This window comes from Psittacula echo (assembly GCF_963264785.1).
Source record: "Psittacula echo genome assembly, chromosome: 8".
Classification (NCBI taxonomy): domain Eukaryota; kingdom Metazoa; phylum Chordata; class Aves; order Psittaciformes; family Psittacidae; genus Psittacula; species Psittacula echo.
In genome coordinates, this window is record NC_137744.1 from 8,749,326 (window position 1) to 8,776,202 (window position 26,877).

Genomic DNA, 26,877 nt, shown 5'->3' on the forward strand with positions numbered 1-26,877 from the left:
AGAGATGACACTTACTCTTACAGTCTCAGAAGCAGACCATTCACCCAGCAGTGTTTCCCATTCCTTTTCCAAACATAGAGCATACTTGCAGGGTTTTTCCCTGTATGTACTTAGTTTAAAGTTTATAAGTGAAGGTTTTTAGATGTTGTCATTTTCTTCTTCTGCAGAAGAAGGCACAATAACAAACCCTCTCACACTGCTGCCATTACCAATAGAGCCAGACAAACTGTCTGCACCTCTTTGCTTTTTGCCATATGATTAAATTATTCCCAAAGGAAGTGATTGATTCTTTGATCAGAGCTATAGATAGTTCAGTTCCTGCTTGATGAAAACCTGATCCAGTGAGCTCAGTGGGGTTCATCACGTAAATTCCTTCCCAGTAGTTTCTTCTGTTACACAACCAATTCTACTAATACATAGGTACTGAAATACAAAGAAGTGCAAAAATGACCATAAAGCAAGTACAGAGCAGGTCCACTATGAACAAGTGAGTTACTGCGAGTGATTTCCTTAATACGTATTTTCTGAAGGTAAGGAGCAGGAGAAGTGCAGTGTCCAAGGACCCCTACTTCAGGTGCTGTAGTGTTCACAGTTAACATGGAATGGGGTTTGGAGATTTGCTTCCCCATTTGATAATACCTGAGGCTTGTTTGTGTTTACTTCAGTGTAGCCAACTGTAACCCATCATCCAGAAGTCTTCTCTTTGCCAAGGGAACAGAATTGTTCTGCAAGTGTTGGGGTTTTTTTTCCTGTAGTTTGGAATAATGAAGAGAAATTCTTTTTCTCTGAAGAAGTCAAAACAGTGTCAAATATAAGAAGAAAAGAAAAAGGCTGCAAAGACCTTGGAAGAAACTGTACAGAGTCCTTTATAGATCTGGGTTTATGGCTTAGGAGGTTATAGCTGTGACTGTCGATGAGCATCTCTCCATCTTTGCTTCCAACCTAGAAACTTCTTCCCTTCCTCGACTTCTAAAGTCAACTTTGCTTGTGTTGTGATTTAAATGACAAGGGTTATCTGCTTATTTTTGAAGTAGTTGTGAGTATGCATGGGGTCTGCATGGGACCAAGGCTTGCAGTTTAGCATGGGCTGGCATTCCCAGGGCCACACTGTTGGGATATGCCACAGAATCCAAAGGAAATCCCTTTTTTAAAAATTTAATTTGTTTTTTTAGTAAATAGCGTGTGTGCAGAAAGGAAACAAAAATGCTGCTGCCCTGCTGGTGCCAAGGGTGTCTGTGCACTCATGCATATGCACATTCACGCAGAGACGTGCATGTTCCATGGGAAATTCTGTCTATTTAAGCTTAAGAAGGTTCTTTCTTAAGGCAGTGATTTTGCCTTGCAATCATTACACATGCATCTCCATCAAGGTGCCCTATTGCATATATGCTAAATAAATTGCTATTTGAACAAGGAGAAAACACCGGGAAACAGATTTAACCACATTGTATTCCCTGATGGCCCAGAAGACCAGCCTCCTTCTTGGTACATGGGTGCTGTCTGCTTTCGCAGTGCCATAGCATTTTCAGGTGTGCATCCTATAAGCAATGGAAATCATTAAATCACAAATTATAACCAAAGTATTTGGGATTTCAAAATATTTCAGTAACATTTCCAGAAGCTGAGATCCCAAGTCAAGGAAGATGCTTCAGGTTTGGATTTTCTCCCAAACCTGGCTGTTGTTTTCCTTTGATCCTTTACAGCATCGTATGAAACAATCCCTGCAGGAAGTGTGCAGGACCAGGAGGGTGAGTCTGGTTTTCACCACAGGCTTGACATGACTCTTGGTGACTCTTATGGAGTAAAATGTGAATGAAGGAACTTGTAAATGTGCAGATGCCAGTGAGCAGTCCCAGCTAGGGCAGGAAGGAGCAGAAGCAGTTCTGGGTTACAGCTCCTCTTATGATTCTGATAGAATGTTAATTTGATGCGTATGTTGCAACAGGCCTTTGAAGATAGGAAAGAAGATGCTCTTAACATGTTTCTCTTCACATCAGAGACGTGCCAGAAGAAACATGTGAACCATTGTTCTGTCAGATTTCCCTCCAGGTTTTACCCAGCCTCTCTATCCAGGCATGGAGGCATGAAAGAATCCAATACAAGTGAGGAGCAAGATGCCCTGAATTGGGCTGGTTACACTGGAGGGGCCGAGTAGTGAACGACAGAATTGTAATCTGGAGGTGGGCTGTGGCATTCCAGGTTTGGATCCATAGGGAGGAGAACAGAGTCTTCCAGTGTGAAGTCCATGGTGTCCTCTTCTACCTGCACTGCTGGCTGGTATTTGACAGCCTCGTGGTCAGATAAAATGGATTCTTTGCTCTTGCTAACAGCTCTCCTCCTGTTGGGAACAAACAGTAGATATATGGACCCCGTCTCCATAAGGTTTTGTCTCTATGTGTAATTTATGGTCAAAATTATTATTAAAAATAAATATATGAAGCATTTCAAGTTACATTTGCAGCATCCTGTAAGACAGTGACATTTTACAGATGAATAAGGGAACTGAATTAGGTAATTCAAATAACTCAGTGTTGTGAAAGTAGCTTTAAGAGTAAATCCAGAAGTCCTGTTGCCCTGTCTGTTTAGCTTACCACATTCCAGTGCCCTACATACATATCTTAGATATAAATGCACCTGTCCTGTACATACACTGATATTCTCTGTCATTGTTCTGACACAGGTCAGTAGAAATTTGACTTTTCTGAAAGCAGAACTGAAGGCTATGACTTTTCTTTAAGTATAATAAAGGATGAAATCATCTATGGCAGACTCTAATTTAAAATGATACCGAAAGCAAGAGTGTGTTGAACACTCTCTTGCAGGGTAGGGCAAAATCTCTTATATTCTCTATCCCTTTAACATCACTGAGCAGTACAGTAGCAGAGGGCAGCACTTTCCAGCATCCCAGCTGCTGGCCTGTGACTGATGCTGTTACAGAGCCAGCTTTCATTTTCTGCTGTCTTCCCTTATTATAGGTGATGAAGGCAGTGGGAGAGCAGCAACTTCCATCCCATGGAGCAACCTCAGTGTTAAAAGTAGGAGAAGCCTGGAGGGGATTTGTATCAGAAGGTGACCTTGAGGAGCAGCAAGTGTTGTGGAGACAAAAAAAGGTACTTTCTGTCATAGACTGCCTAAAAGTACTGTTCTGTTAAGCCTGGTTTCTTCCATCAGAGGAATTCATTGGAAGAGATCTGGACAGTGGGTAGTTTAAGGCTGGTTCTCGAGGATGCCAATGTGAGAATGGCTTTTGAGCTTCTCCAGTTTGCTCAGGACACTTTTAACAAGTATCTCTTTGGAACCAGCCTCACTTACGGGCTGATGGTGGCAGACCTCATGTCTCAGTTCAGTGACTTACAGTGCACCTGGGAGAGTTTAAAATCAGGCGCTTTATGTGTATTTCATACATGTTCTAATGACCCCAGCCTAATCTGATCAATCAGCACTTTGTCAGATAGTTGTATAATTCATTACACTGATTTTATTTGTACTGCTGCAGTGCTTAATTCCCCAGCACTTGATGGTGTATTCAGAGTGTGGTGCTTTAGAAAGAAAGCAAAGCCAGTTCCTGCTCCAGGAAACCAAACAATAGCTAAGAGACAGATACAGCAGTTGGAGGAAGGGGAAGAGAACTGCATCACAGATGTGGCACATTCTGCTTTGCTTTCACATTTAAACTCTCTCTCTTCATCCAGAGAAAAATGGGAGTGGGAACTTCTTCTGTAGACTGTACATTTGGCAGCTCTCCCTTTCTATACACACACAGTTTCTCTGTAGATAAATTCTTCCCTGGCACGAGCAAATGAACCACAGCTCTGATTCACTGTTTATTTATGTATTTTTCTTTTTGTTGCTCAGTTCTATTGACTCGTGTCAGACAATTCCATGCATGCTCTGGCTTTGCATTTGCCAGGTATTAAAGTTGTTAGTGGAGACTGAGGAGCTTGAAAATATCTGTTTAACTTGGCCCCCAGCCTGCATATCTCAGGGTGCTGGGGAAGGAGAAGTGTTATTAGGGTTTAGGTTGGCCGCACAATGGGAAATGTTCAGACCCATCTAGACTCCCAGCAAGTGTTCCTGTTAGGTCTCTGCCCCTGTAGGTCAGGGGACTGGATATTTGGGAATAACTGCCTATCCCTGAAATAAGGCTGGTGTTTGAAGAAGGATTCTTAAATGTTGACATCTAATATTTGCTCTAAAGACAGAAAGCTGATGAGTTAGGTCAGAATCAAGTTTTGTCATTAGCTCATGGCAGACCAAAATGCAATTAACTGCCAGAACTATTCCTTTCATCTAAATGCATTTCCTAAATTAAAGCTATTCAGGGGTCCTTGCATTTTTCCCTTCAATGCTCTATATTACTGGTACTTCAGTCTACTCTGTTCATGCTCAGCAGAGAAATGTATATACGCTTGGACTGTATATTGGAAAATGAGACTGCAGCATCCCTTTTCTGTCTGTCCTTGAAATCTCATTTGCTACCTAGACACTGCCACACTGAATCAGGCACGAGCCTAGTCTGTGCTGGAGGCCAGCACTTGATGCTCCAGAGCGAAGCAAACCTCTATGCTCTGAGCCAATTGTACCACATATAAGAGAGAAGAATTCTCCCTGAACCCCACTGATAAACACTCTCTGACTGAGGGCATTCGATGTGATTAATCACACAATTATGCAGCTCCAAAAGTTCATAGTGGTTGTGTAATTAACTAATTTCATTAAAAACAGGCCATGGCTTGCTTCAGTGCTTCTCCACTGCCCCAAAAGGTGTTCCTTTACTGATTTGCCTCTGCCTGACTTGTGAGTACTGCGGCTGCAGGAGGTGATAAAGGAGATGTTCAGTTTTGATAAATCTGCTCATAACCATGAGTTTCTCAGCCCAGTCCCACAGAGAATACCAGTGGCTGTTGGTTTTCTCAGCACGGCACAATACTGAACATCAAGAATGTGAGTACTGTGACATTCAGCTATTCACTGACCCAAACTGGTCATTATTTTGGACAACAACCAACCTGAAAACTCATTTGTCCTTGCAAGAATATGTACGTTTGGGGCAGGATAGAGGGAAAGATGAGAATCTGATCACTGCCACTGTGTTTGTGTCTGTGTGGGGACACAATACAGCTAGGAGGTCTTGGACACAAGCTTGAACGAGTGTGGTTCAGTGTGGTACTGTGGGTAGTGAGGGCTGTTAACAGTTCCCATTTTTACTGTGCTATGTCAGATGAAGCTGAAAAGTCAAGGAGTTAAACTAAATGAAGAGAATCTTAGCCTGAATATTAAGTAATCTTCCAGTCTTTTTTAAGTTTTCTGGAGAGGTGTCAGAGCTGGTTAGAAGATACCACAGGATAATCCTGTGATAGCTGAAGGCCCAGATGACCTAATGAGACTTCTTCATCCTACTGTATGAACCAGGAGTTTTGATTAGAGGTAGAAAACCACTGAGATCTGGGAAATCATTACTGGAGCTGTTGATTTTATGTGAGAGGGAGCCAGTTTCTATTAGCCTGAATCTCAGGGTCAATGACTTGAAGAGGAACGTGGAGAAAGAGAGATGACTGTAAGAAAATCACCCTTTCAGTGAGGGACTGGAGTGCCAAGTGTAGCGCTTATTCCCAGTGCTGTGGAGCAGCTCTTACTGCTTTGCAGTAAGATGCCCTCAATAGGAAAAACAAGGAGACAGCTGTGTCCACACTTGCCCCATCCCTGGCAGTGTTCAAGGCCAGGTTGGATGGGGCTTGGAGCAACCTGCTCTAGTGGAAGGTGTCTCTGCCCGTGGCAGGGGTTTGGAACTGGATAAACTTTAATGTCCCTTCCAGCACAAACCAGTCTGGGATTCTGTGATTCCACGTAGAATTCCAGGCCTTGTCCAGAGGCTCTGTTTAGGGAAAAATGAAGAATTGGGCTGAGCATTGCCAAGTGGAGCAGTTTGTCTGCTCCTAATAATGTGTAGGAGCTCCAGGGCTTTGCTGCAGCTTTCATAGGTGTTTAATGAGGCACAGAGTAAGATGATTAATATTTTTAAATTTGTCTACAATGAAAGAAATAAAAGGGTTATTTTTCCTCCTGATAGTTATGACTGATTCACAGTTTGCTTTAATATGTTGTAGATGGGGTGCTGTGCTGTAGGAATTAAATCCTGGCTTCCTCCCAGGCAGTATCAGTGCATCAGTAGTCTGCTGGCACAGAGAGCTCAGGGGGCTGGAGTCAAGAATTCACTGTTTTGAAACGCTTCTAATGCAAAGCTCAGCTAACATAAAGTTCCAACAGGCCAAAGCCAGTCACTCAGTGAGTGTGTGTCCCCTGGCATGGGGCAAAGTGGGTCACCTGTCCCTTCAGTGCCTCAGTGAGATGAAAAGCGCTGCCATCAAAACCAGGCTGGGGACCGCAGCCTTTCACACTCTCCTTGTAGTCCTTTCCACTCTAAGCATATAGTATAATCCTAGAAGTGGCTTACATAACTCCTGAGTAGTTACTCATTCAAAGTTACTTCTATTTCGGAGAGCTCAAGTAAGGTCATAGTGCAAGGTGCTGCGTGACACAACAGTAAGTACATGTGCAAACTCAATGTGTTCATCACAGAACAAAAACCTTCTGAAACCAAGTCCTGCTGGGGAGCAAACATGTTTCTGTTGGGCACCTTGCAATGGACACGAATGCCTGATGCTCCTGAGCAAAATCAGCTTATTCCAATATTACTGACTTTGGCTTTGGCAGAGGCCTCAGTGATGGGGTCTGGATGCCGCATCCACAGCCCAGAGCGTATCAGCTGAGCCTGTCAGCTGGTGCCATGGGACTTGGCCAGAACTGGGGAAGTTATTTCAGAGCAGCTCAGGATAATTGCTTTAGGGGGGAGAAGGGAGAGGGAGGGAGGGAGGACAACTGAGCTGATACCAAACCTATTATAATCTTAAGCAGTAACTTGATTATAGAGTCTCTGGGAGCATTTTAAGGCAGTGCTTGGCAGTACTCTGTTAATATTCTGAGATGCGACCTGACACCAGAGTCACCCCATCATTAAATCCCCTCTGATTTGAATGTGCTTCCCTGAATGCTGACTCCAGTGTCATTATCCCAGTCAATCTTTCTGTCTCTCACTACAACAATTGTTGTGACTTTCAGCAGCCTAAAATGCTTAAAGCTCAGAAATGGTTAGTCCAGTGCAACAGTGGTGCCAGGCCCAGAGTATCAAATTCATCTCCACTAAACTCTTGACACTGACACTCCGTGGGGCGTAGTGTTGGCAAATTTTAAACTCCACAGAGAAATGAATGCAAGATAAATAAACAGCAAGGGTTTGGGCAGAAATCATAAATGCAGCCACCCTGCTTTAGAAAACATGCTAAGCTTTGAACAGTTTTGTTTTAGGAAAGAAAGGCTGTTTGAAAAGGATCCAGGGTAAATGTTTTTGGTAGAGATACACAATTAACAAGGGTGACTTTATCTCCTCTATTAAACCAGCACTCCCTTCTGACCTCTCCTGGACTATTCTATAGGCTTTTGAGGCTTGTTTGTAAAAGTTAGCGGTGCACAAGTGCCAAGGGGTGTCATGTTCCCAAATGGAAGGGCATCAGGATGCTCTGCCACCACATTAAAAGTATGTTTGGGGCCAATGATAGTCTGTAAGATTAAAAAGCAAAAAAGCAGCAGATCAGATAGCTATCTCAGCTGGACCTGAACCACTCATTGAAGGCTGTGGCCAAGGAAAAGCACACCTCTGTCTGTTCAATGGGACTTGGGGTCCTGGGAATAAGGAGATAACAAACTCCACTTGCTGCAGGCTTTGCTTTTCTAGCAGAGCTCTGTTAAGATGGTCCTTCGTGGTGTGGCTGGCACAGAATGTATTAGGTCTCTTGCAATGAATGGAATCCCTGTGGAAGTGTGGCCTGTAACTGGGAGAGCCCCAGCTGTGTGGGTCAGGCAGGGATGCTCTGAGCCAGCTGAGCCGTGGTACTTCACGTTCATCCCAGTGGGCTGAGAGCACTGCAGGAGGTTTTCCTGGAAGTCTCGAAAAAACAAGCTGTTATGGAATTCCTGTGCTTCTGCATCTGGCTGGATGTTGGTTTTCAGCAGAAAGCCTGGAATGGGGAGAGAGAACCTTCCTCTGCCAACTATTTATCCAAACAGGAGAGATGCAGTAAGGAAACAGCAGTCAGAGGTGACTGACAGAAATCGTTAGGAGGATAAATCCTGTTGGGATGCTCTGTGTCGGTGTGTGTCTGTGGTAGGTCTGTGTCAGCGTGCCATCATGCAGATTGAGAGGTGAATCAGTCCAGGTGAAGTGTCACAGTAATGCAGTTCTGACATTTGAGCTCCTTTTCGTAGAGCTGGTGCCGTTTGGTCTCCATAGCAATGCAAGGTGCTGGGCAGAAATCCTCAGCATGTGCACAGGATAAAACCATGGAACCATGTCCGGATCTGTGCTGATCCCCCAACGAGTACAACACTGGGACAGTGCTGCAGCAGAACTACTGCTGAACAATGTTATTCCTGAGGTCACACTCCTGTCCTACGGAATCTATAGCATTTGAGTGCTCCCTGGTAGTGCTGCCAGGCTCTCTGGCCTTCCTTAGGTAATGTTTTCCCTTTCCCACTTTCTATTTCTCTCCTGCCTTCAAACATCCAGGAGTTTATAGGTTTAAGGCCTGAAAAGATGCTGCAAACTCCTTGAATGTTGCTTTTCTCTCTGAGTGAGGGTGTTATCCCCTCTGAAGTTCCCTTTGGTTCTGGCTGTGCGCTCTCATGTGAACTCTCCCATACTCTGCAGAAATTGCACTAGCTTTTTCTCATCTATCATTTCTTTTAATGTAAAAAAATGGTGACGTGATGTAGAACAAACTCTGGTGAGAAAGATCACTGAGTTTAATACAGAGGAAACTAACAGAAATCTCATCAACAGATTACAGAGAAAACTCCATCATCCAACTTCAGCATCAGAAACAAAGAAGCATTTTCCTGAATAAGAAACTGTCTTCAAAAGAAGTAGCCTAAAGTACTCACGCTAGAGCCATGATCCCGTAGGGCCAGGAGCGGATTTCCAGCCTCTTTGGGCTTTTTATCTCATCTGACGTCAACACCATCCCACTGTCTGACTCCTGAGGGGCAAAAGGAAGAGAGCATCAGCAGAGCCCCAAGGGATAGTGACAGCACAGAGGCTTTTACATTAGAAATGGTTCTGTGGGAGAAGAGTCAGACTGAACACATTAAATTCAGTAGAGGGAAGTGATGATGCTGCTTTTAGGCAAGTTGGTAGAGTTTGACCTTATACAACTGTCTGCAGCTACAGAGCAGACAGAGCAAGGGCAGGAGAATCCAGCTTCTCCTTCACTGTGGGCTGTAGAGGTTGGGGATCCCTGTCTCTCTGGTTATTGCCAGCAAGTCTGTAGATGTTTTGCTTTGTGTTGGATACTGACACTGCTTACTGATGTAAGAGCTACCAGCTATTCTGTGTGATCACAAGATTCCAACTAGCAACCCAGAGGACAAATGTTCACATCAAAACTCTCAATTCTGTGCTGTTCAGTAAAGAGTTTAGCACATAGCGATGTCTCACTGGTATATGACATTAAGCCCATTCTTCAGATTATTCAGCATCTGTATGATCAGTTCTTATCCAGCTTTTCCTGCTAATGATGTTTAGCCTGAGAACATCTGCCTTGGTTTTGTGATGATCAAGTTTTTGATCTGTATTTTGAAAGAGCACCCTTTAAAGTGAACGTATCACAAAATAGTTTGACATTTTCAAACTTGAAATTGATATCAAGCATGACATATGGATACCATCGAGGTAGGAAAGCTGGTATATGAATAGACAGGAATTCATAAAGGGCATATCCAGTAATGCTGGCTCCTCTCAGAAAAATACTTACTATAAATACGCTATTAGAAACTTTGAAATGTTAAAGAAGTGGCAGTTCAGTGTCCTTTAGGTAAATTCAAGTGTTCTGCAAAGATCTGTACCCTAAAAAGCTCATTGTACTTTGGTTATGGATTTTTTATGAGATGTCCAACTAAACTGTCTTGATTTGGTTTAAAACTGAGGCTGTGATTCAGCTGCACTTAAAGCTGAGTCTCCAGGTTGCAATTAAGATCAAGCTGTCACTGTGCTGGGCGCTCCACAGGTTCCCAGACATGCACAGCCCTTGTGTTAAGTGATTTAAAAGCATCAAAAGTTCTGGGGGGTTCTTTTGCATTTGAAACATTTTGTGGACGGGGGGTGATGGGTTCAGACTTAGACAGGGAAAGTTCAGGTTAGATATAAGGAAGTTCTTTACTGTGAGGGGGGTGAGGTGCTGGCACAGGAGAGTAGTAAATGCCCCATCCCTGGCAGTGTTCAAGGCCAGGTTGGACAGAGCCTTGGGTGACATGGTTTACTGGGAGGTGTCCCTGCCCGTGGCAGGGGGTTGGAACTGGATGAGCTTAATGTCCTGTCCAACCCTGACTATTCTGTGATTCTCTGATGCTGGAAAGTCGCATGTCTGCCTGTCAGTCAAAACCAAGAGGGCAAAAGACTCCAATATTTAGTCTTATTTTATCAGGCAAATGTATTGAAAATACAACCAGTTTTATATAATAGAAAAAAAACAGTTCCAGACAACAATAAATAAAAAGCCAAAGCCTTTTTATAAATGCTTTGGTAATATATCAGTCGCTAGTCAGATCAGTCTAGAAACTGATTTTCAAAGCATAAAGTCAAGTCCTAAATGGATTAGGTCTGTCAAAACCCCAGCTGCTTTGCATTTTGCTTACAGAAGAATTGCTACAAGAATATCAACAGAGACTCCATTTAAGCAGCACAATTGCAGGGAGGTGGTGGAGCACTTTTAAGAGTTCCTGGGCAACTAATTGGAATAAAGATCTCATCAGCATTAATGTCTTGATATTTAGGATAATTTTAGTAAGCCAAGTGTGCACACTTTGTCCAAAAGCAGATCACACCGTCATTTTGCTTTAGAAGATCCTCATTGAAATATCACATTTATTTCTGATCTCTTAATGTATTAGGACTTACTTTAAAATGGCACGAACAGGAGGCATTTAGGAAAGTAGTGCTCATGCTGGCAGCAGTTATCTCTTACTGATGCCAGATCTATCTAGTAAATGTCTTTGTGTGATTCAGAGGGACAGATTTTTATCCTGCAAGTGGAAAGTTGCAGGAGTCAGAGCAAATTCTAAGCCTTCTAATCCCTAAGATGCACTGATAAAGGCACAGGAATTACATCTGGCAAAATACAGGAGAACAGGTGAGAAATACACTGTATTTGTCAGGGACTTGAAATATGGATGTTTGGTCCTTCCCAAGAGAGCTGGCCTGAGGAATGGTTTAGCTGGAGCAGAGGGGACAGACCAGCTTGTTTCTGTAAACTGCATACATCCTTCTCTCCTTTTACTGCTCCTACCCATCTGATGCTTGCCCTTTTCCTCTTCATGCCTCCTCCTTAAACTTTGATCTGCCACCTCCCACCCTTGGAACCTGTAATTTCAAAGGAAGTCAAAAGCAGAACCATTATTCTGTAACAAAACAAGCTTTTGTTTTCCACTGAAATGAAAATGAAACCTTTCACCACACTCTCACCTTGCAGTGCCATTGAACTAGCAATAAATGCATTCACTTAGGGCGAGGAAAAGCCCTTTGTGTCAATCAAGTTGAGCAGGAACTCAAATCTTGGTTTTGACTATCCAGAACTGAACACCCTCACCAGCACCAAGTGATTGGCTGTCTCAGGCAGCCAGAATGTGTTCTGGACACATTTCCTTCCAAAGGCTCCATTTCAATGAGCTGTCATTTTCTTACGGTGGAAAAAACAATTGAAATATGTAATATAAAGCCCTTAGCCTGATCAAAGCCAGATCATCATGAATGAGCTTCTCTTTATTTATTAAGCTAAATGCAGGTCCCTTTTTGTTGTCACACAGACCTATGTGTGAGATGCTCAGGCTAAATCTTCTTCTTGATGTTAGGCCTTTTCTTACCGAACAGATTTCAAAAGCTTGAAAGTGCTCGTGGTGCTGGTGAGAAGCGATCTGTGAACCCAGTTCAGAAGGATGCAGTCACCTCACTCACCTCATGCATCACTTTCTCCTTTTCTACTAGCACCTCATCAAACGTCTTCACACTCAGTGGTCGCTTCTCGCTGTTGTTACTGAAAGCAAGAGAGTGGAGGGGTCAGCATGAAACCTGAGCAGATGCTGCACCAGTGAGTAGCTCAGTTAACACCCCAGCACAGCCCAGCTTCCTTTTTTCATCTCTTGTAACGAAGGAACAATGTCCTCACACATTTGGCTGCCCAGCTCCTTTACAACAGCCATACTGAGAGAGGACCCCAAACAGAGCCCACCTCTGTGAAATCTTCCTTCCCTCCCACCCCTGAATACATTTTCCTTACCCAGTTTCCACTGCACTCCAGCGATTAACACAGTTGTTCAAGTTTTCTTCCACAGGGCAAGTTTTGGGGTTAGATTCTCCGTCAGGACACAAGGTGATGTTCAGTGGGATATAGTCTTTACCATCCTATATAGTTAACATAAGAGAACATAAAGCTGATAAAGGTCATTTGTACTGCATCTCAGATATATAAGGTTACTGTATTCTGTAGAGCTTTACAATGAAGTCCGTTCCAACCCAAACCATTCTGTGATTCCACGATATTGTCACTGCATTCCCCTGTTCTTTGGGAATTCCAAGGGACCATTCTCAGGGATATGTAAATCCAATGTGTTTGGGAGAAGGGAGGGAGCAGCACGAAGCCGCAAAAGCCCTGTGGCCGATACAACTCTTAACAGATTTTGGAATAGACCTTTGTATAGACCTTTTGCTTATGTTCAACTTAAGGAGCTGCAGTTTAGGAAGAGCCAGTCCTTCAAATGGCAGCCTTAGAGGGTTTAGTTTCTTGTCCTTACAAGGAGTTGGTGCTGCACATCTTGTTAAGCTCTGCATTGTCATTACACTCCTGCAGTAACCTGCAGAAACTGCTCTCCCTTCAAGTCCTAAAAACTATTTGTCCAAATTTGCCTTTGCTTGATTTTTCTCTTTTCTTAATTTTAAGAGGCAGTGAAGGGCCCTATTCCCTTATCAGGATTTTTGTCTCCTTCATTTCCTTTGGTTAAAGGAGAAAACTCACAAGCTCCTCATATTGCAAACTGGGTCCTTTTCAACTCAGCTTCACTGAACATGTTTACAAACTGGCAGGAGCTGGAGGAGAGTGTTTGATTTCTTCTTAAATTAAATTGCTACATAATGGCTCTGGGTGTTTTTACTGAAGAAGAAAACAACTAATTTAACTGTTATGAATTTATAGTTCTCTAATTGACTTTCTGAGCTTTAAACTGCATTGTTTTAAAGCTCCGAAGAGCACGGGTGAGCATAGGCTCAGAAAATGAGACATAAAGTTCAGACCAGCTACTGGCAGTTGTATGGGGTTTGTGTGGCCAGGTTTGGATAGCAGGGGGGCTACACGGATGGCTGAGAAGCTGCCAGAAGCTTCCCCCATGTCCGATGGAGCCATTCCCATTCCCCATCCCCTGCAGTGCTCAGGGGAGGAGGTAGAGAAATCAGGGGTGAAGTTGAGCCTGGGAAGCGGGAAGGGGTAAGGGGAAGGTATTTTAGGATAAGGTTTTCTTTCTCATTATCCTGCTTTGATTTGATTAGTAATAAATGAAGCTGATTTCCCCAAGCTGAATCTGTTTTGCCCATGATAGTAATTGCCAGGTGATCTCCCTGGCCTTATCCCAGCCCAGGAGCCTTTTGTTCTATTTCCTTTCCCCTGTCCAGCTGAGGAGAGCAGCGATAAAGCAGCTTGGTGGGTGCCTGGCATCCAGCCCGGGTCAGCCCACCACAGCAGTTCACTGTGCTGGAATGCAATTAAAGCTGTTTGTGAGATAAAGCCCTGTTGTTCCTCTGAGGGGCAACTGAGCCTTTTTTTAATTACTGTAAGTTTCTGCTTATTATGGATGGGTAAACATCTAGTTTTGAACTCTAATCCCCTTCGAATAGTTAACGTTTTCTTTACTCATCCCAGTAGCCGTTTTCCTGTTATGAGGGCAAATCTAATACTGCTGCTCAACATAGTCCTTACGTGTGCACAGGAATGCACATACCTTGCCCTTCTCCCCCATCCCCATAGGTAGGCATTTGTTGAGGAACAGTTTGTACCACTGTACCTGCTGGACATTGGCTTGCAGAAGGTCTCCTAAGCGCTCCACAAGCTCAGTGAAAGTAGGTCTCTCAGTGGGAACGCCATGCCAACAATCCAGCATTGTCTGGTAGCTAGATAAAAACCACAGGTATTAAGGGAGGAAAAGGACAGGAGCTTTGCTTCCAAACTGTTTCATTCTTGCTTGTCTTGGTCATTGTTTTGGATTAAGACAGGTTCAAATCTCCACGTTGGAATTCTGTTCTAGTTCCCATGTGGGATGCTTTTTCCTTCTGTCGTCCTGTCTCAGCTGAGCCTGAAGGCTTTTTGTGTCACATAACTTAGAATTTGACTTCTGGGCCCCATTGATATTGCTGAAATAAGTCATAGTTATGGGTGCCTAGTTTCTGTCACACAATTGGAAATCAAGGCCAACACAGCAGTCTCCTGACCTGAGATTCATGAGCTGCAACTGATGTGGGGAGATCTTTTAATCTGGTCAGCAAAGGTCAAGCTGACTCAGTCTGTCTTTAGCATTCATCTGTGGCATCAGGACACCCAAGACATGCACAACTACAACGTTTACTGAAAACAAAGTGCAAAATACATAGCTGTCATCTCCTGAAGTCTCCTTCCCCTCCACACCTCAGTAGAGTCTCTTGTGTAACACTTAAGTGACACGAGTCAGCTCTCAGTACAAAAGCAGGAGCTCTTACACTTCTGGAGTGGAGTACTCTGGAGATCTCATCCGGGTGCCTTCTTTGAGCCGTCGGCAGAAGTCCTCATCTATCTGCACTCCAGGGTATGGTGAGGCACCTGGGGGGAGAAATGAGGAGGAGCTCCAGAATGGCACAATCCCTGTTTCCCAGTCCAGTGGCATCAACACTCATCAGTTATTTTTGCTGCTTATTTTTGGGCCACTCAATTGTTAGTGTGAAACCTGAGAGGACAGTTCATAGCAACTGTAATTGCTTTTGAGATGTAGACTGCTGTAAAGGGATTGAGAGTATTCTATTAACTTGCACACAAATTGGCCTAGCAGTCATCAAGTGAAGGAGTGAGAGTTATTTCCCTTCCCGGTGGGAATGGTTGTCTTCAGAGGAATGACTTGTATAAAAGTGTGTGTGCATTGAAGGTTGTGATCTTTCTTGTACAATATTTGCACATATTGGCAACCTAGAGGCTGGATGGTGAATTTGGGAAGAATTGAATCAAGTCTTAACACTGGGGATTGAATGGAATCTGGATCTGTATCCAGCCCTCGAGGAATCTGTGTATGAGTTACCATCTATAAAATTCCTGCATTTTTTCCCTCCTGTTTGGAAACACCATCCTGTGCTGTGCACTTGGGGGCACAAGAACAGCAGAAATCTGTTGGAGTAAAGCAGTGAAGAGGGTGCCAAAGTGTGGCTGGTGCCAGAGTTATTCTACTCTGTGAATCTGACCGCTCAATCTGCAGAGCTGTGCACTGGGGAGCAAAGATCCTGGCAACCTCCTAAGAGGACATCTCCCCACAGCAGATAGGCTCTGCTGATGTTCAAAGCTCAGGGACACTTAGGCACAGAACATCGGAATTCCCTTGAAGTGCAAGTACCAGGTGACAGTATTAAGAGTGTTTCCTGGAGTTATGTAGGTTGGAAATAGTCAGTAGCATCATTTCTGTTTTATATCTTGATTTTCCTTCCTAGTTTTGCCTTTGGCCTGTCATTATGATCATAATACCCTGGTAATTAAATGTTCTGCTCACATGGCATCACCCCTTAGCCAAAGATCTCAAAACAGGCTTCTGTCAGCTCACAGGATCTCTCTGAATAAGTAGATGGATAAAACCTGTGGTGTCCGTTTCCCAGAGTTACACTGTGACCAAGGGGACTATGTGATAAGCCTAATAACTTGGACTTGGGATGCTGAGGCTCCAGCATGTGACAAGGTCCACACATGATATTTTCCTTAGGGGAAATCTCTTCCAAAATGCTCCAAGCTGTGGCACACACTGGGTATGGTAGCACTCTTTTGATCTTGGTTTTATTTTAGGAGGATAATAAGATGCTGATGTTATGCTACCAGGCAGTGCTTGTTTGCAGAATTATCTCTTGATTGCTTTGCGAACAGTGCACATTCAAATTGCAGGAGACACTGACACTCTGTAATACACCATGTAAGTGATCTCAAGATGTATTAAACATTGCTGCCATTACCCGACCTGAGTTGTGTTCAGCCCATTTTAATAACACAAAGCTCAATGCAAATTAACAGTCTCTCAAGTCCTGATTTCCCTGTGCATCGCCATAATGGATACATTCTGCCAGCCCTTCTGGAAGCAGCCATCCTGCTTCATTCATCTTCTGACCCTGAAAGGACCCATGGCTGATCTAAAGTGCATTTTACCAGTCAGTCCTTGTTCCTTTTTTAGAGGGTGCTGAGTGCGTGGGACCCAGTAAAAAGCAGCACTTGCAGATGGGAGCCCAAACATACCCTGCAGCAATGACAAATAACTTCCATCCCTTGGCTCCCAATGATCTGTAAAACTTTTATATAAGAGAATTCAATCAGTGACACAAATCCTTAATTAAATATTTATCAGGAGAGCTGCAGATGTGAGTAGTGCCAAGCCACAGGCATGCCTGGGTGAGCTGTATGAAAACCCTCTTAGCCAAGAGGACTGCTTTGAATCTGTGCCATGGGTTGAGGAAAGTAGTTTGGGATCTGTGTCATAGTGAGAGCAGGGGCTGGCTCTGTAGAGAAATGTAGTAGATTCCTCTGAATTCAGAAGAGGACAGTCTATTGCTCCAAGTAAGCACCTCCATTAAGCAAGGAGACTATCTAAAATTAAACCAGATAAATTGCATTTAAAAAGTTAGAGATTAATTTAAGTGACTGTGTTTTAATTTTTAAATTAAATTGCATTAAATTAAATTAAAATTTAATTTTAATTTTTAGTCTTCAGTACTAAAGGCCAAATGACCCTAAGTTCACATCTGTTAAGCCCTGTCAGGACCTTTGGGAATAATACAACCAGTTTGCCCTTTGCAGTGGTCCTTGCCAGGATCAGTATTGAGTTCATTTGGTTCCTTGGAGATGCTCAGTGGAGAGGCTGTCCCCTCTGAGTGTGTCTCTGCATGCTAATGCTAATATATCTGCTGGAATAATCTATTGGAACTGGGGCATTGCCCGTGCTTCTGGAGCCTCATCCTTCTGTGGTGTTCCAAGACACTCAGCAGGTGATGCTGTTACAGAGCCATGGAGGTGGTGCAGCCAAACAACAGGACTCTAAATAACAGGGCTGAAGGCTGGAGAAGGTGATAGCTGCCACTTGTGTCAACCATTTGAGTGTGAACTCTCTTCTTTTGCATGCTGATACGAACTAGAGAAAGGTCCAAATCAGAGACTTGGACTGAAATCAGGTTGGGATCTTTGCAGCCAGCCCCAAATAAAGTTTAGGCTAGAAACAGCTCCAGACTTCGCATCCAGATGTGGACTCGGCATCTAGAGCTCAGTTTCAACTGATCCATGAATCAGAGATAGCAGAAGATTAGAGAGTTCACTTTAAAACTCATCTGCTTAAGCTGACAATGGTGCTTGTTTTCTTTTGTCTCTGAGAGCTGATTAGAAAGCCAGATCTGACATTCCTAAATTCCCTCAGGAAAACAGCATTTGCCACTCTGCAAAGTGAATGTGAGAGCAGCAAAGTCCGACTGTCTGCAAGACTGCGTGTCTCAGGTTCAGGGCTTTATCTGCTGGACAGTAACCAGATGTCAATGAGGCTGAGATTTCCAACAGCACCGTGAGGTGAAATGTCTAGTGCATACAGAACGCCATTAGTACTCCTTCTAGCTTGTAAATGATACAGCCAAAAGAGCCCCTTCTACCACCTCTCTGCCAGAATGACTTACACAGAGTCTAGCACTGGTTCTGCTATCAATCTGTTGGCTGCTGCTGCCAATACATTGTTCTTACTTAGACAATCTTACTTAGATTTTGAGGGGAAGATAATCAAGCTGGGATGGAGTGTCATGTGGACAAACCCCCTTGTGTTCCAGGGGCTGCCACTGTGTCACCAGTGGCATAATCCTCTGCAACCATGGAGCTGTGTGGATCCCTGAAGCAGTTTGGGCTGCTTAAAAATACAGTTTGACAGGGAAACTTCTTCATTGCTGTCACAGGAGTATTTCAGTCCCAAGCAGCAGATTGTTGGTTAGCTCTGTGCTCTGATGCTTTCAGTTATTACAGATGGTGGGTCCAGGGTCTGGATTATGTTTTGTTCCCCCTCCCCAGTATTTACTAGTGTTGCCAGGAGGGGTTCTCACTGACCTCAGTTCCATGTCTGTATTTTACACCTGATCTGCACTGTGCACTTGCACCAAGTGAAGTAGAAACACGACACCACGTTATCACCTTTCGTTAAAAGCTTCTCTTAGCAATAGAGCCATAAGTTAAGGTGGAAAATGGGTTTTAAACCACTCTTACCTAGAGAAAATATTTCCCAGAGCAGCACTCCAAAAGACCACACATCGCTCTGTGTCGTGTAGATTTTGTCAAAAATAGCTTCTGGAGCCATCCATTTGAGTGGGAGCCTGGCCTGGGAATGCAAAGGACACAACGCATTGCCAGACCTGTTGTGACTGATCTGCCCAAGCCCAGGAGGAATAAACCCCCAAGGTGAGCATTTGAAGTTTCTTCCACTTACATCTCCTTTCCGCACATAGTCGGGGTCTTTATAAATATCCCTGGCTAGCCCGAAGTCACAGATCTTAACCACGTTGTTCTCTGAAAGAAGGATGTTCCTTGCTGCCAAATCCCGATGGATGCACTGCAAAGGAATGAGGACAAGTGAGACCAGAGGCTCTGCCTGGACAAGGAGAGCTAGAGCAGGAAGCATGAGACCTGCTTGGGAAATGGAAAGATAAATGAAATTCCGGTGTGAACAGGTTACAGAAGGAAACCATCTGTGGGAAAGTGCTGAAATGTACTGTCATGTGCAGAAGAGACAATGACTGAGGAGACAAACCAAGTGTCACAGATCATTTCCTATGTGAAATAACCTTCACAGTACGGTGAGCTAAAGGAAGGGCCATTCTCCAGCTAATTCTTCTGTGGGAAATTTGGGAGAGGTCAAATAGCAACTGCAGGTCCATTTGCAAATGCAGTGCCATGAGTGTGTGTGTGGCTCTGCCTCTGCTGCCCTGGGAGCTGGGCAGTAGGTGCAAGTGCTCAGTGTTGTGCATACGTTGGCCTGTGTGTTGCATTCAATCTACTTGAAAAGCAGGCACCCTACAGGCTACAAACATACTTCTTTTTGTGTCCAAAAGGCTCCAACGCTGCTGACAAGCTAAATAAGTAGCTGGCTACTCCCTCTTCATTTTTCAGTAGTTTCTTTGTTGGCCATACCAGAAGGATCTTTATGAGAAGCCTTTTCTGCATTTATTTATGAGACAGTTCCACGAATTGTCTTAGGATCTGTACACACTCCTTCTGTCTAAACTCTCATGTTACAAATGCCAGTCCTTGCAGCCAAGAACATGATGGATGTTCCTTCACAACTCCTTCAGTGCTACTTATTGCTTAACCACCAGAGGAATGTGATCTCCAACACTTTAATATAAGAGCAAAAGGCAGATCACTCAGGCACAAGAGTATATTTGGATTTCCTCTTATCAGATACTCATGGCCCTGTGAAAGAAGGTCAGCCCTGACGTTCTAGTGAGCTCACTTTTCGAGAGGCGAGAAACTCCATGCCTTTGGCCACTTGGAAGCTGTAGCAGATCAGATCCTCCAAAGTCAGGGGCCGCTTGTACAGATCCTCAGCATCTACAAGAGATCACAGATAGAGCAAAACACTGGAGCACCAGCTCCACCCTTCCTAGGCATGGGTGCCACTTGCACGCTGGCGAGCCCAGCCCTGCAGCTGAGTGTTGTTGCATGAGTTCTCCATTACAGCTCTGGTTTAGAAACCACTGACCTAGAGGCAGGAGGTCAGATGATCAAAAAAGTTCCATCCAACATTAATCATGTAATTCAGTTACAGGGAAAACAACGTCTGGGGATAAAAGTGAGGGAAACTATTTATAGTGAGTGAGTGATGGGACGGGGGACAGACTGGCCCCACAGATCTGGTAAAATACTGCTATTACTCCTCTTACACAGCAGGAGCAGCTTTTATATGCACACATCATTGCAAATCTCCTTTTGTGAGAAAGCTGGAGCGGGGCACAGGCAAGAGAAAGGATTTGTGATTTCAGGGACAAGCCAAGCTGTGCACAGGCTTGTAAAGTGTGGGGCTGTGGGTGGTACGAGCCAAGCAACAGAAATCTTTACAATAAAAGACCTGGCATGAAGGAGGTTTCTTTTACCTTCTTCATCATCTTCTGAATCGCTGTAGCTCTTATCTTCAATAAACCCAGAGCTGGCAGAGCTTCCTGTGCTGGCTACGCTCTCCAGGCGCCTCTTGATCAGTTCAGTCAAATCACTGTTGGACTCATCCAGACTTTTCTCTGCTTGGTCAGAGTTTTCCTGTGACTGGAAATGGTATAAACCTGATTTTTAGCTTTGGATGAAGCAGTGCCTGGGGATTCAGTGGCACAGGGAGACTGTGTCCTCTGAAGATGAGCTCAAAACAGGTTTGAATGTGATGTTTCTTGAATAGCACAGCTAATGAAGCCTGGTTTCCCATTTATCAATACAGAACCCTCCGTGTTACCTCTAGCAATATTCCACCATAAAATTAGCAGGAAGCTGCTGGGGGAGACTGATAGATCAGTAGAGAGATACTGTAATTTTTGGGGAGGGTTCATCTTTTCCTAGTTCAGTTAATACCAGTTTTTCACTATGATACTGTTGCTCCCTTTGTGCTGGGTAGTATCTCACAAGTAATTCCCGCTGTCTCACAAATGCACTGGAGTGCTTGGGTATTTGCAGCTAATTCCTTAGGAGGTGCTAGGAAAGAAGAGGACGTGAAGGAGATCCTATAGGGAAAAAGGGCTCCTTTTCTTGCTCATGCAAATTGAAATGTGGTGAGGCAATCAAGTGCCTATCTAAATGCCAAACTGTCTCAGTGCCAATGTGGAAAAGAATCCAAGTTGTGGTCAGTGATTGTCAACCCTCTGCCTTGTGACCATGAGAATCCTGCCGGGCTTTTACCTTGTATGCAATGAAATCTCCTCGTTTCCCTCTGAGATAGTTGGACAGATTTCCATATTTGCAATATTCGACTATGACCATCAAAGGACCTAAAAAGACAGTGAAAGTCAAATGAGATTTGAAGCACTGCAAAGCACTTAATACTGTCTTAGCCTCCTCTTCGAAGTAAGTAAACGCTGTCACTCCTATTATACAGAGGAGTAAATCTGGAAACAGAGAAGTGACACTGCAGAAGCACACAGTCAGTAGTGGGTACAGAGAGGAGGGGAATACAGAGCTCAGTTTTCCCCATTAGGTGGTAACAGTGGAAAAGCCTGAGAAGTCCTATCAATATCTTCCTTTCTCATTTCTGTGCAAACTGCTGTAGAGTTCAGTGCAATTGCTGCTTTTATCAAACTATGCATGTGTTTAAGATGCTTTTATGTTTTGGCGTGTTCTATTAGGCAAGGGAGAAGCTGCATTCTATACCTTTAGCGTAATCACTGTGCTTTATAACCATCACATGTAAGATAAAGTGAAACAGTGGGACTAGAATGCATATAAACATGTATTACTATCAATCCTAAGCAGCCAGACTTCCACGTCCAGAAAACTTTCTCTGTCTGGAAGGTCTGTGCCTCAGACTGAGGAGTGTGAACTTGAAAGGAGGAAAGTGCTGAGAGCTGCACTTGGCTGTTGGGAAGGAGGCAGCTGAGCAGTGCTTCTGCCTGGCTCTGTCAGAAGTGCTTGTGCTGCAGCCTGCCCCTTGTCTGGTTTGAGGAGTACATACTGAGTGAAAAGGCTGAGAGCAGGGCTCTGAGGAGGAGCAGAGGGGTCGAGGAGGGAAGAGTGAACTTAGAGATTCTGGTTGCTGCAGCCTTTCTGAGGCTGGATGATGAGTACTGTTCGGAAGCAGATTGTTCAGTGAAAGGGAGATGGTGAATTGTAGCAATCATAACCAATTGCTTGCTGATAATACATTGAGTACTTAACTTTGGTTAAGAACTATTGACCTCTTAGTAATGCTGCCACATTTTAGGCACCTCCTTGTATTAAGCTACTTCATTGACTTGACAGGAGAGAAGAATCACCAGCATTCATAATGCTACTTCCCCTCCACTCACAGTCCCAAGCAAAGGCTACTTGCTTGTGCATCCTAATGTTCAAACTCTCCTCCTAAGGCTGGCCATCTTCCCATGGGCTCTGCAGTGCTACAGCAGCTCCTGTGAGTTCCCCCTCCACGGCTCCCAGGATACAGCAACATCTGTGGTTGCTGGTTGCTGACTGCTCCTGAGGAGCTGGGAGTATCCTGCTGGAGGGAAGATCTCTTTCCTGGCATCCCACCACATCTACCTCACTGAGGTTTCCTTTTTTCCACTGTAACTGGTGAAGTTTGGGAAGTTCTTTCGAAAAATGATAGCTTTGGAGTCTCAGATGACAGCAGATGTGTGCACCAGCTCTCTCACTCTTTCCCCTTCATTTCTTTTACTCTGTTGTTTTTTTTGGTTTGGTTTGGTTTTCCTCAGCTCTCCTAAATTTGTCCTTTGGGAATTGTTAGAAGGTTCACTGTAAGCAGTAAAGAGGCATCTTTGAGAGTTGTTACCCTGAAGTTAAAGCACAGTATAATAAGAGACAAGGATGCTTTGTATGGCAGTATGGGAAGAGATGTTTTAGTGACAAAGGTCCAAGATTTATGGAGCCCTTTGTTTAATTCTGCACTTTGCAGCAGATTCTTTGTATGATGTAGAGCCAGTGGTGTCAGCTCAGCCCCTTGGCAGCCCTTGCTGTTGCTGCAGTCAGCTTTGGTCTGCTTCAGGTTTCCTGTCTACTGCACAAGAAACGCCTGCGTCTGCCCAGCAAGAGTGAAGTGCTTGGGGAAGGAGGAGGCCTAAAGTAAGTGTGTGCTCAGCCTGGTGCATCCTCCTGATAAGGCTGAAGAGAAGAGGGAGAAGAACCTTTGAAACGATCCTTAGTGCCTGATTTGGAGGAATTGGGGACCAAACTGCCATTAAGGATGCTGCCTACCTTCAGCCCATAATCCATTTTGTGAGCAAGTTTACAAAGGACAGAGAAAAGGAAAACAGAGAAGTGACACCACTGGAAGAAGATGCTCCAAACCCATTGATGAGATGGGGCCATATTCTGCAGTAGCAGAAGCTCTCCTATGAGCATAGGGGTAGAAATGTTCATGCTTGTGTTAACTGGATGTGCATGAGAGTCGGACTCCACCACAGATACATCCAAACACCATTGTAGCTGCAAAGTGTTTCTTTGCTGCTTATTTACTGAGGACTTCTCACCTCCAGCCTTGGTACAAGCTCCCAGCAGGTTAACTACATTCAGGTGATGGCCTATGTGGATGAGGATCTTCAGTTCAGACATTAAAGCCTTGCATTCGTTAGTAGTTGCACATTCTGCTTAAGATAAACAGGAAAAAAATCATCTTTACACAACAGGATATTTTGAACAGGACACAGCCAAATCCTGTTTACACTTGGGAACAAAACCCACCCTGGTTCCTTGCAGTATCTTTGCTTTCAGACTCTCAAACAGATCATAGTTCATCCCTTTCATTGTCTGTTGACCTTTATGAAGTGGAGTTACACTTTATCTTCTGGGTGACTCTTCCTTTCTGTGGCATGGGTTATGGAGTGTGGCTGTCCTGTAGGAGAACCCTCCCCCCAGATGAGATACCAGAGAGCCTTTGCAAGGACTGAATTCTGCAAGCTCGGCAAAGGAACCACCAACCTCTTCAAGCAGCAACAGCACACAGAATGTGTTCCTCCATCTCTAAGGGTGATGTGCAGTCTACTATTACTTCTTTACAATACCTCAGAATATGTTTTGCCACAGTAGTGAGCAACTCTCCACTGCAGGGGATGGAGGAATCCAACACATCTGTAAGTTGGGTCCCAAAATGTACTGCAAATTGTACAGCATTACTGAGCCCTCACCATGGGAGATCTCATCCACCCGAGAAATACATTTCCCAGCAAAGCAGAAGGGCCCATATTTGTGTGTGAACCCTGAACGTGACAGTGGTCAGCCGGTGATACTGTAGTTTCATTCTCTTTGGCTGCCAAAGCTAAGGAAGACACCCTAAGACCAGGACATTGTTCAGATGCTGCCTTGTTTCCTCCGCCTTATTCCAAAGCTTTCCTGATGTATTTTAACAAAAGGGCTGTGTCCTGTTTCCTCTGGTTTTGCCTTTGCATCATGTGTGACAAATATAACCTCTTTCTGTGTTTGTAGACTTCTCCATAAACACATCCTTCACCAAATTGTGTCAGAAAGAAGGAGCTACTCCAAGCCCACAGTGTTTGCAGCTGGGTGTGTACATGGGTGGTTTTACTCCTGATTTACCCTGGCATGAGCTGGAACATGCCTGGCAAAATCCAGACAGGACAGCCTCTGGAAGAGTTTCAGATAATCTTGCACATTAACTTTTAGCCTTCACCCCAGAACTATACCAGCCTGCTTCATGGAAGTGACAGATAGTGCTGGAATTACAGAAGTGCGGACATCTCCAGAGCCTCTTCTTTCTTTCCTGAATGCATTGACTCACACTAGAGAATCTTTATCCACGAATGTGATGAATTATGGGCATGTTAGTTGGGAGGCACGGATTACAGCAGGAGGCTGCTGCCTCAGCTCGGGGAGGAAGGTGTAAAATGATGACGGAACTGTCAAACAGTTTGTTGGATATGTGCAGGATGGTAGAGCTGACACGAGGATCAGTTGGGAAGCACAGTGTGGAAGTGAATGAAACCCCTGAGCTATCCATGGCAGCAAGTTTTGGATGGAGAAGGGAGTGTCTGGATCAGGGGCTTCTAGGATATTTCAGGGATCTGGAGATGGGCATGGAACAGAAGAAACCGCAGCAGGAGAGAAGATGATCTGAAGATCCACTGACTAATGCAGAGGAGAAGGACCACATTCGGAGGAGGTCCAGACAGGTGGTGAATGAATGGGTTTGAGCTTTGAGAGAGATGGGAGGTAGCAGAGCCCCAGGAGGCAGCCAGCAACAGAAGCCAATTTCCATGAGAGAGGTTCATGAATCATGGTATTGCAGGGTTAATACTGTCATGCAGCAGCAATGCAGAGCCATGTGGCTGTGAAAAGCTCCATGTGAGCATGCATTGTACCTCTGAAAACATCCAAGTGAACAGTTAAGAACCTCCAACCTGTGAGGCAGTGTAGGGCTGATGCTTTTATTCATTAGCTCTCTGCAGAGGCTTTGTATGTAAATATTACAGGAAAGAGAAGTCTCCAGGTTCCCTCATTCCCCACCGTGGAATGGTAAAAGCTTTCCTTAATTTCAATAATTGCAAGCAAGTGTCTCTAATTCACTCCCTTGGCATTGCTTTTTCCAACCCCTTGAACTGTTCTACATCTGGAAGGGCTGTGATCGAAGGCTTGGATCCAATTGCAGACTGTCTAATGTAATTACATTCTGTAATCTGTTTCCCTCCTCACCCCACAGACCTGGAAGCTGCTGTTTGCCTCCTCTAGGAATACAAGATTTAATGAGCTGCACAGCATGGAGCCCGCTCGTCGTTTCCTACACCTTAACATCCACTGTATAATGACTAATTGCTCCCCCATGACAAACCCACTCCCTCCTGAACACAAGGAACTTGGGACTAGTTTGGAGCTAGAACTGGAAACCTCATTGCTCACAGGTTCCCTGAGGAATTTCGGGTGAATCTCAGAGGGATATATGTACCTTTAAGCATTTTTACGGCAACTGTTTTGCAGGTTGAAGATTTATCAATGCCAAAAGCAGACGCTTCCACCACCTTCCCAAAAGCACCATGACCCAGTGTTTTACCTAGAGAAGCAAGAGTCAAGAGTGAGCTAAGGGGGACTTGACAGTCTGCATCAGATAAGAGGGAATCATGCATTCTCAGCTCTGCAAGACACACAAGGCTCCAGTGCCCAGGCACAACGTAGACATAGACCGATAGTCAACAGAAGCCTGTATCACATATTTGCAGCATATGGATATAACCAGTGTGATTTATATCCATATGGCTTTAATGCAATACAGTACGTGATAGAACAGAGTAGAATAAATCAATCTGCATTCAGCTGAAGGCAAGGCTGAATACATATATGTGGCTTAAGGGTAAAAACATTACGTGTAGTCATCCTGAAGGCCAGGAAAGTCAGAGTTTGGGTTAAACATAGAATTGTGGAACCTTCATCTCTTGTAAATCACAGTCTGGAGAGGTGGCCAGCTAAGCCATTCACGCTGTCAGAACCCTTTAGCCCTTCACTTATTGACATTTATTTGACATAAAAGCTATACCAAATGGAATGGAAGATGATAATCTTTCTTTATTTTCCCTTTCATTTAAAGCTTCATGCCTGTGTTACCCAGTGTGCTCTGAGGGCTCTGCCCCAAAATGCAGCAGAGTACATGGGGCATCACGGTCAGGTTTTTGGTTCTAGTTTGACCCTATGTCCCACCATCATCTCAGTTTTTGTTATTTTTGTCTCTTTCTCCTCGTTCCATGTTTTCCAGCTAAAGCACCAAGAGCACACACAAATACAGATAGATTCCCTACACTCATCATTGCACACAGATGTTGGTGTTTGTCTATACAAACACAACCTGCTTTTTACATCT

At 44.2% G+C, this 26,877-nt stretch overlaps 1 protein-coding gene across 1 annotated transcript in view; it reads right to left on the reverse strand.

Moving 5' to 3' along the window:
- Positions 1-2,133: 2,133 nt before the first annotated feature.
- Positions 2,134-26,877, reverse strand: part of LOC308224536 (vascular endothelial growth factor receptor kdr-like) — a gene marked incomplete at both ends in the record, with an annotated part of 118,106 nt that continues 93,362 nt past the window's right edge. Inside the window, 13 exons of the mRNA XM_080624572.1 lie at positions 2,134-2,338; positions 8,998-9,092; positions 12,062-12,140; positions 12,384-12,508; positions 14,158-14,263; positions 14,846-14,945; positions 18,597-18,708; positions 18,817-18,939; positions 19,840-19,937; positions 20,480-20,645; positions 21,267-21,355; positions 23,546-23,662; positions 25,972-26,076. Of these exons, the coding sequence (XP_080480698.1) occupies positions 2,134-2,338; positions 8,998-9,092; positions 12,062-12,140; positions 12,384-12,508; positions 14,158-14,263; positions 14,846-14,945; positions 18,597-18,708; positions 18,817-18,939; positions 19,840-19,937; positions 20,480-20,645; positions 21,267-21,355; positions 23,546-23,662; positions 25,972-26,076 (1,520 nt within the window). The remainder of the gene's footprint in view (positions 2,339-8,997; positions 9,093-12,061; positions 12,141-12,383; positions 12,509-14,157; positions 14,264-14,845; positions 14,946-18,596; positions 18,709-18,816; positions 18,940-19,839; positions 19,938-20,479; positions 20,646-21,266; positions 21,356-23,545; positions 23,663-25,971; positions 26,077-26,877) is intronic.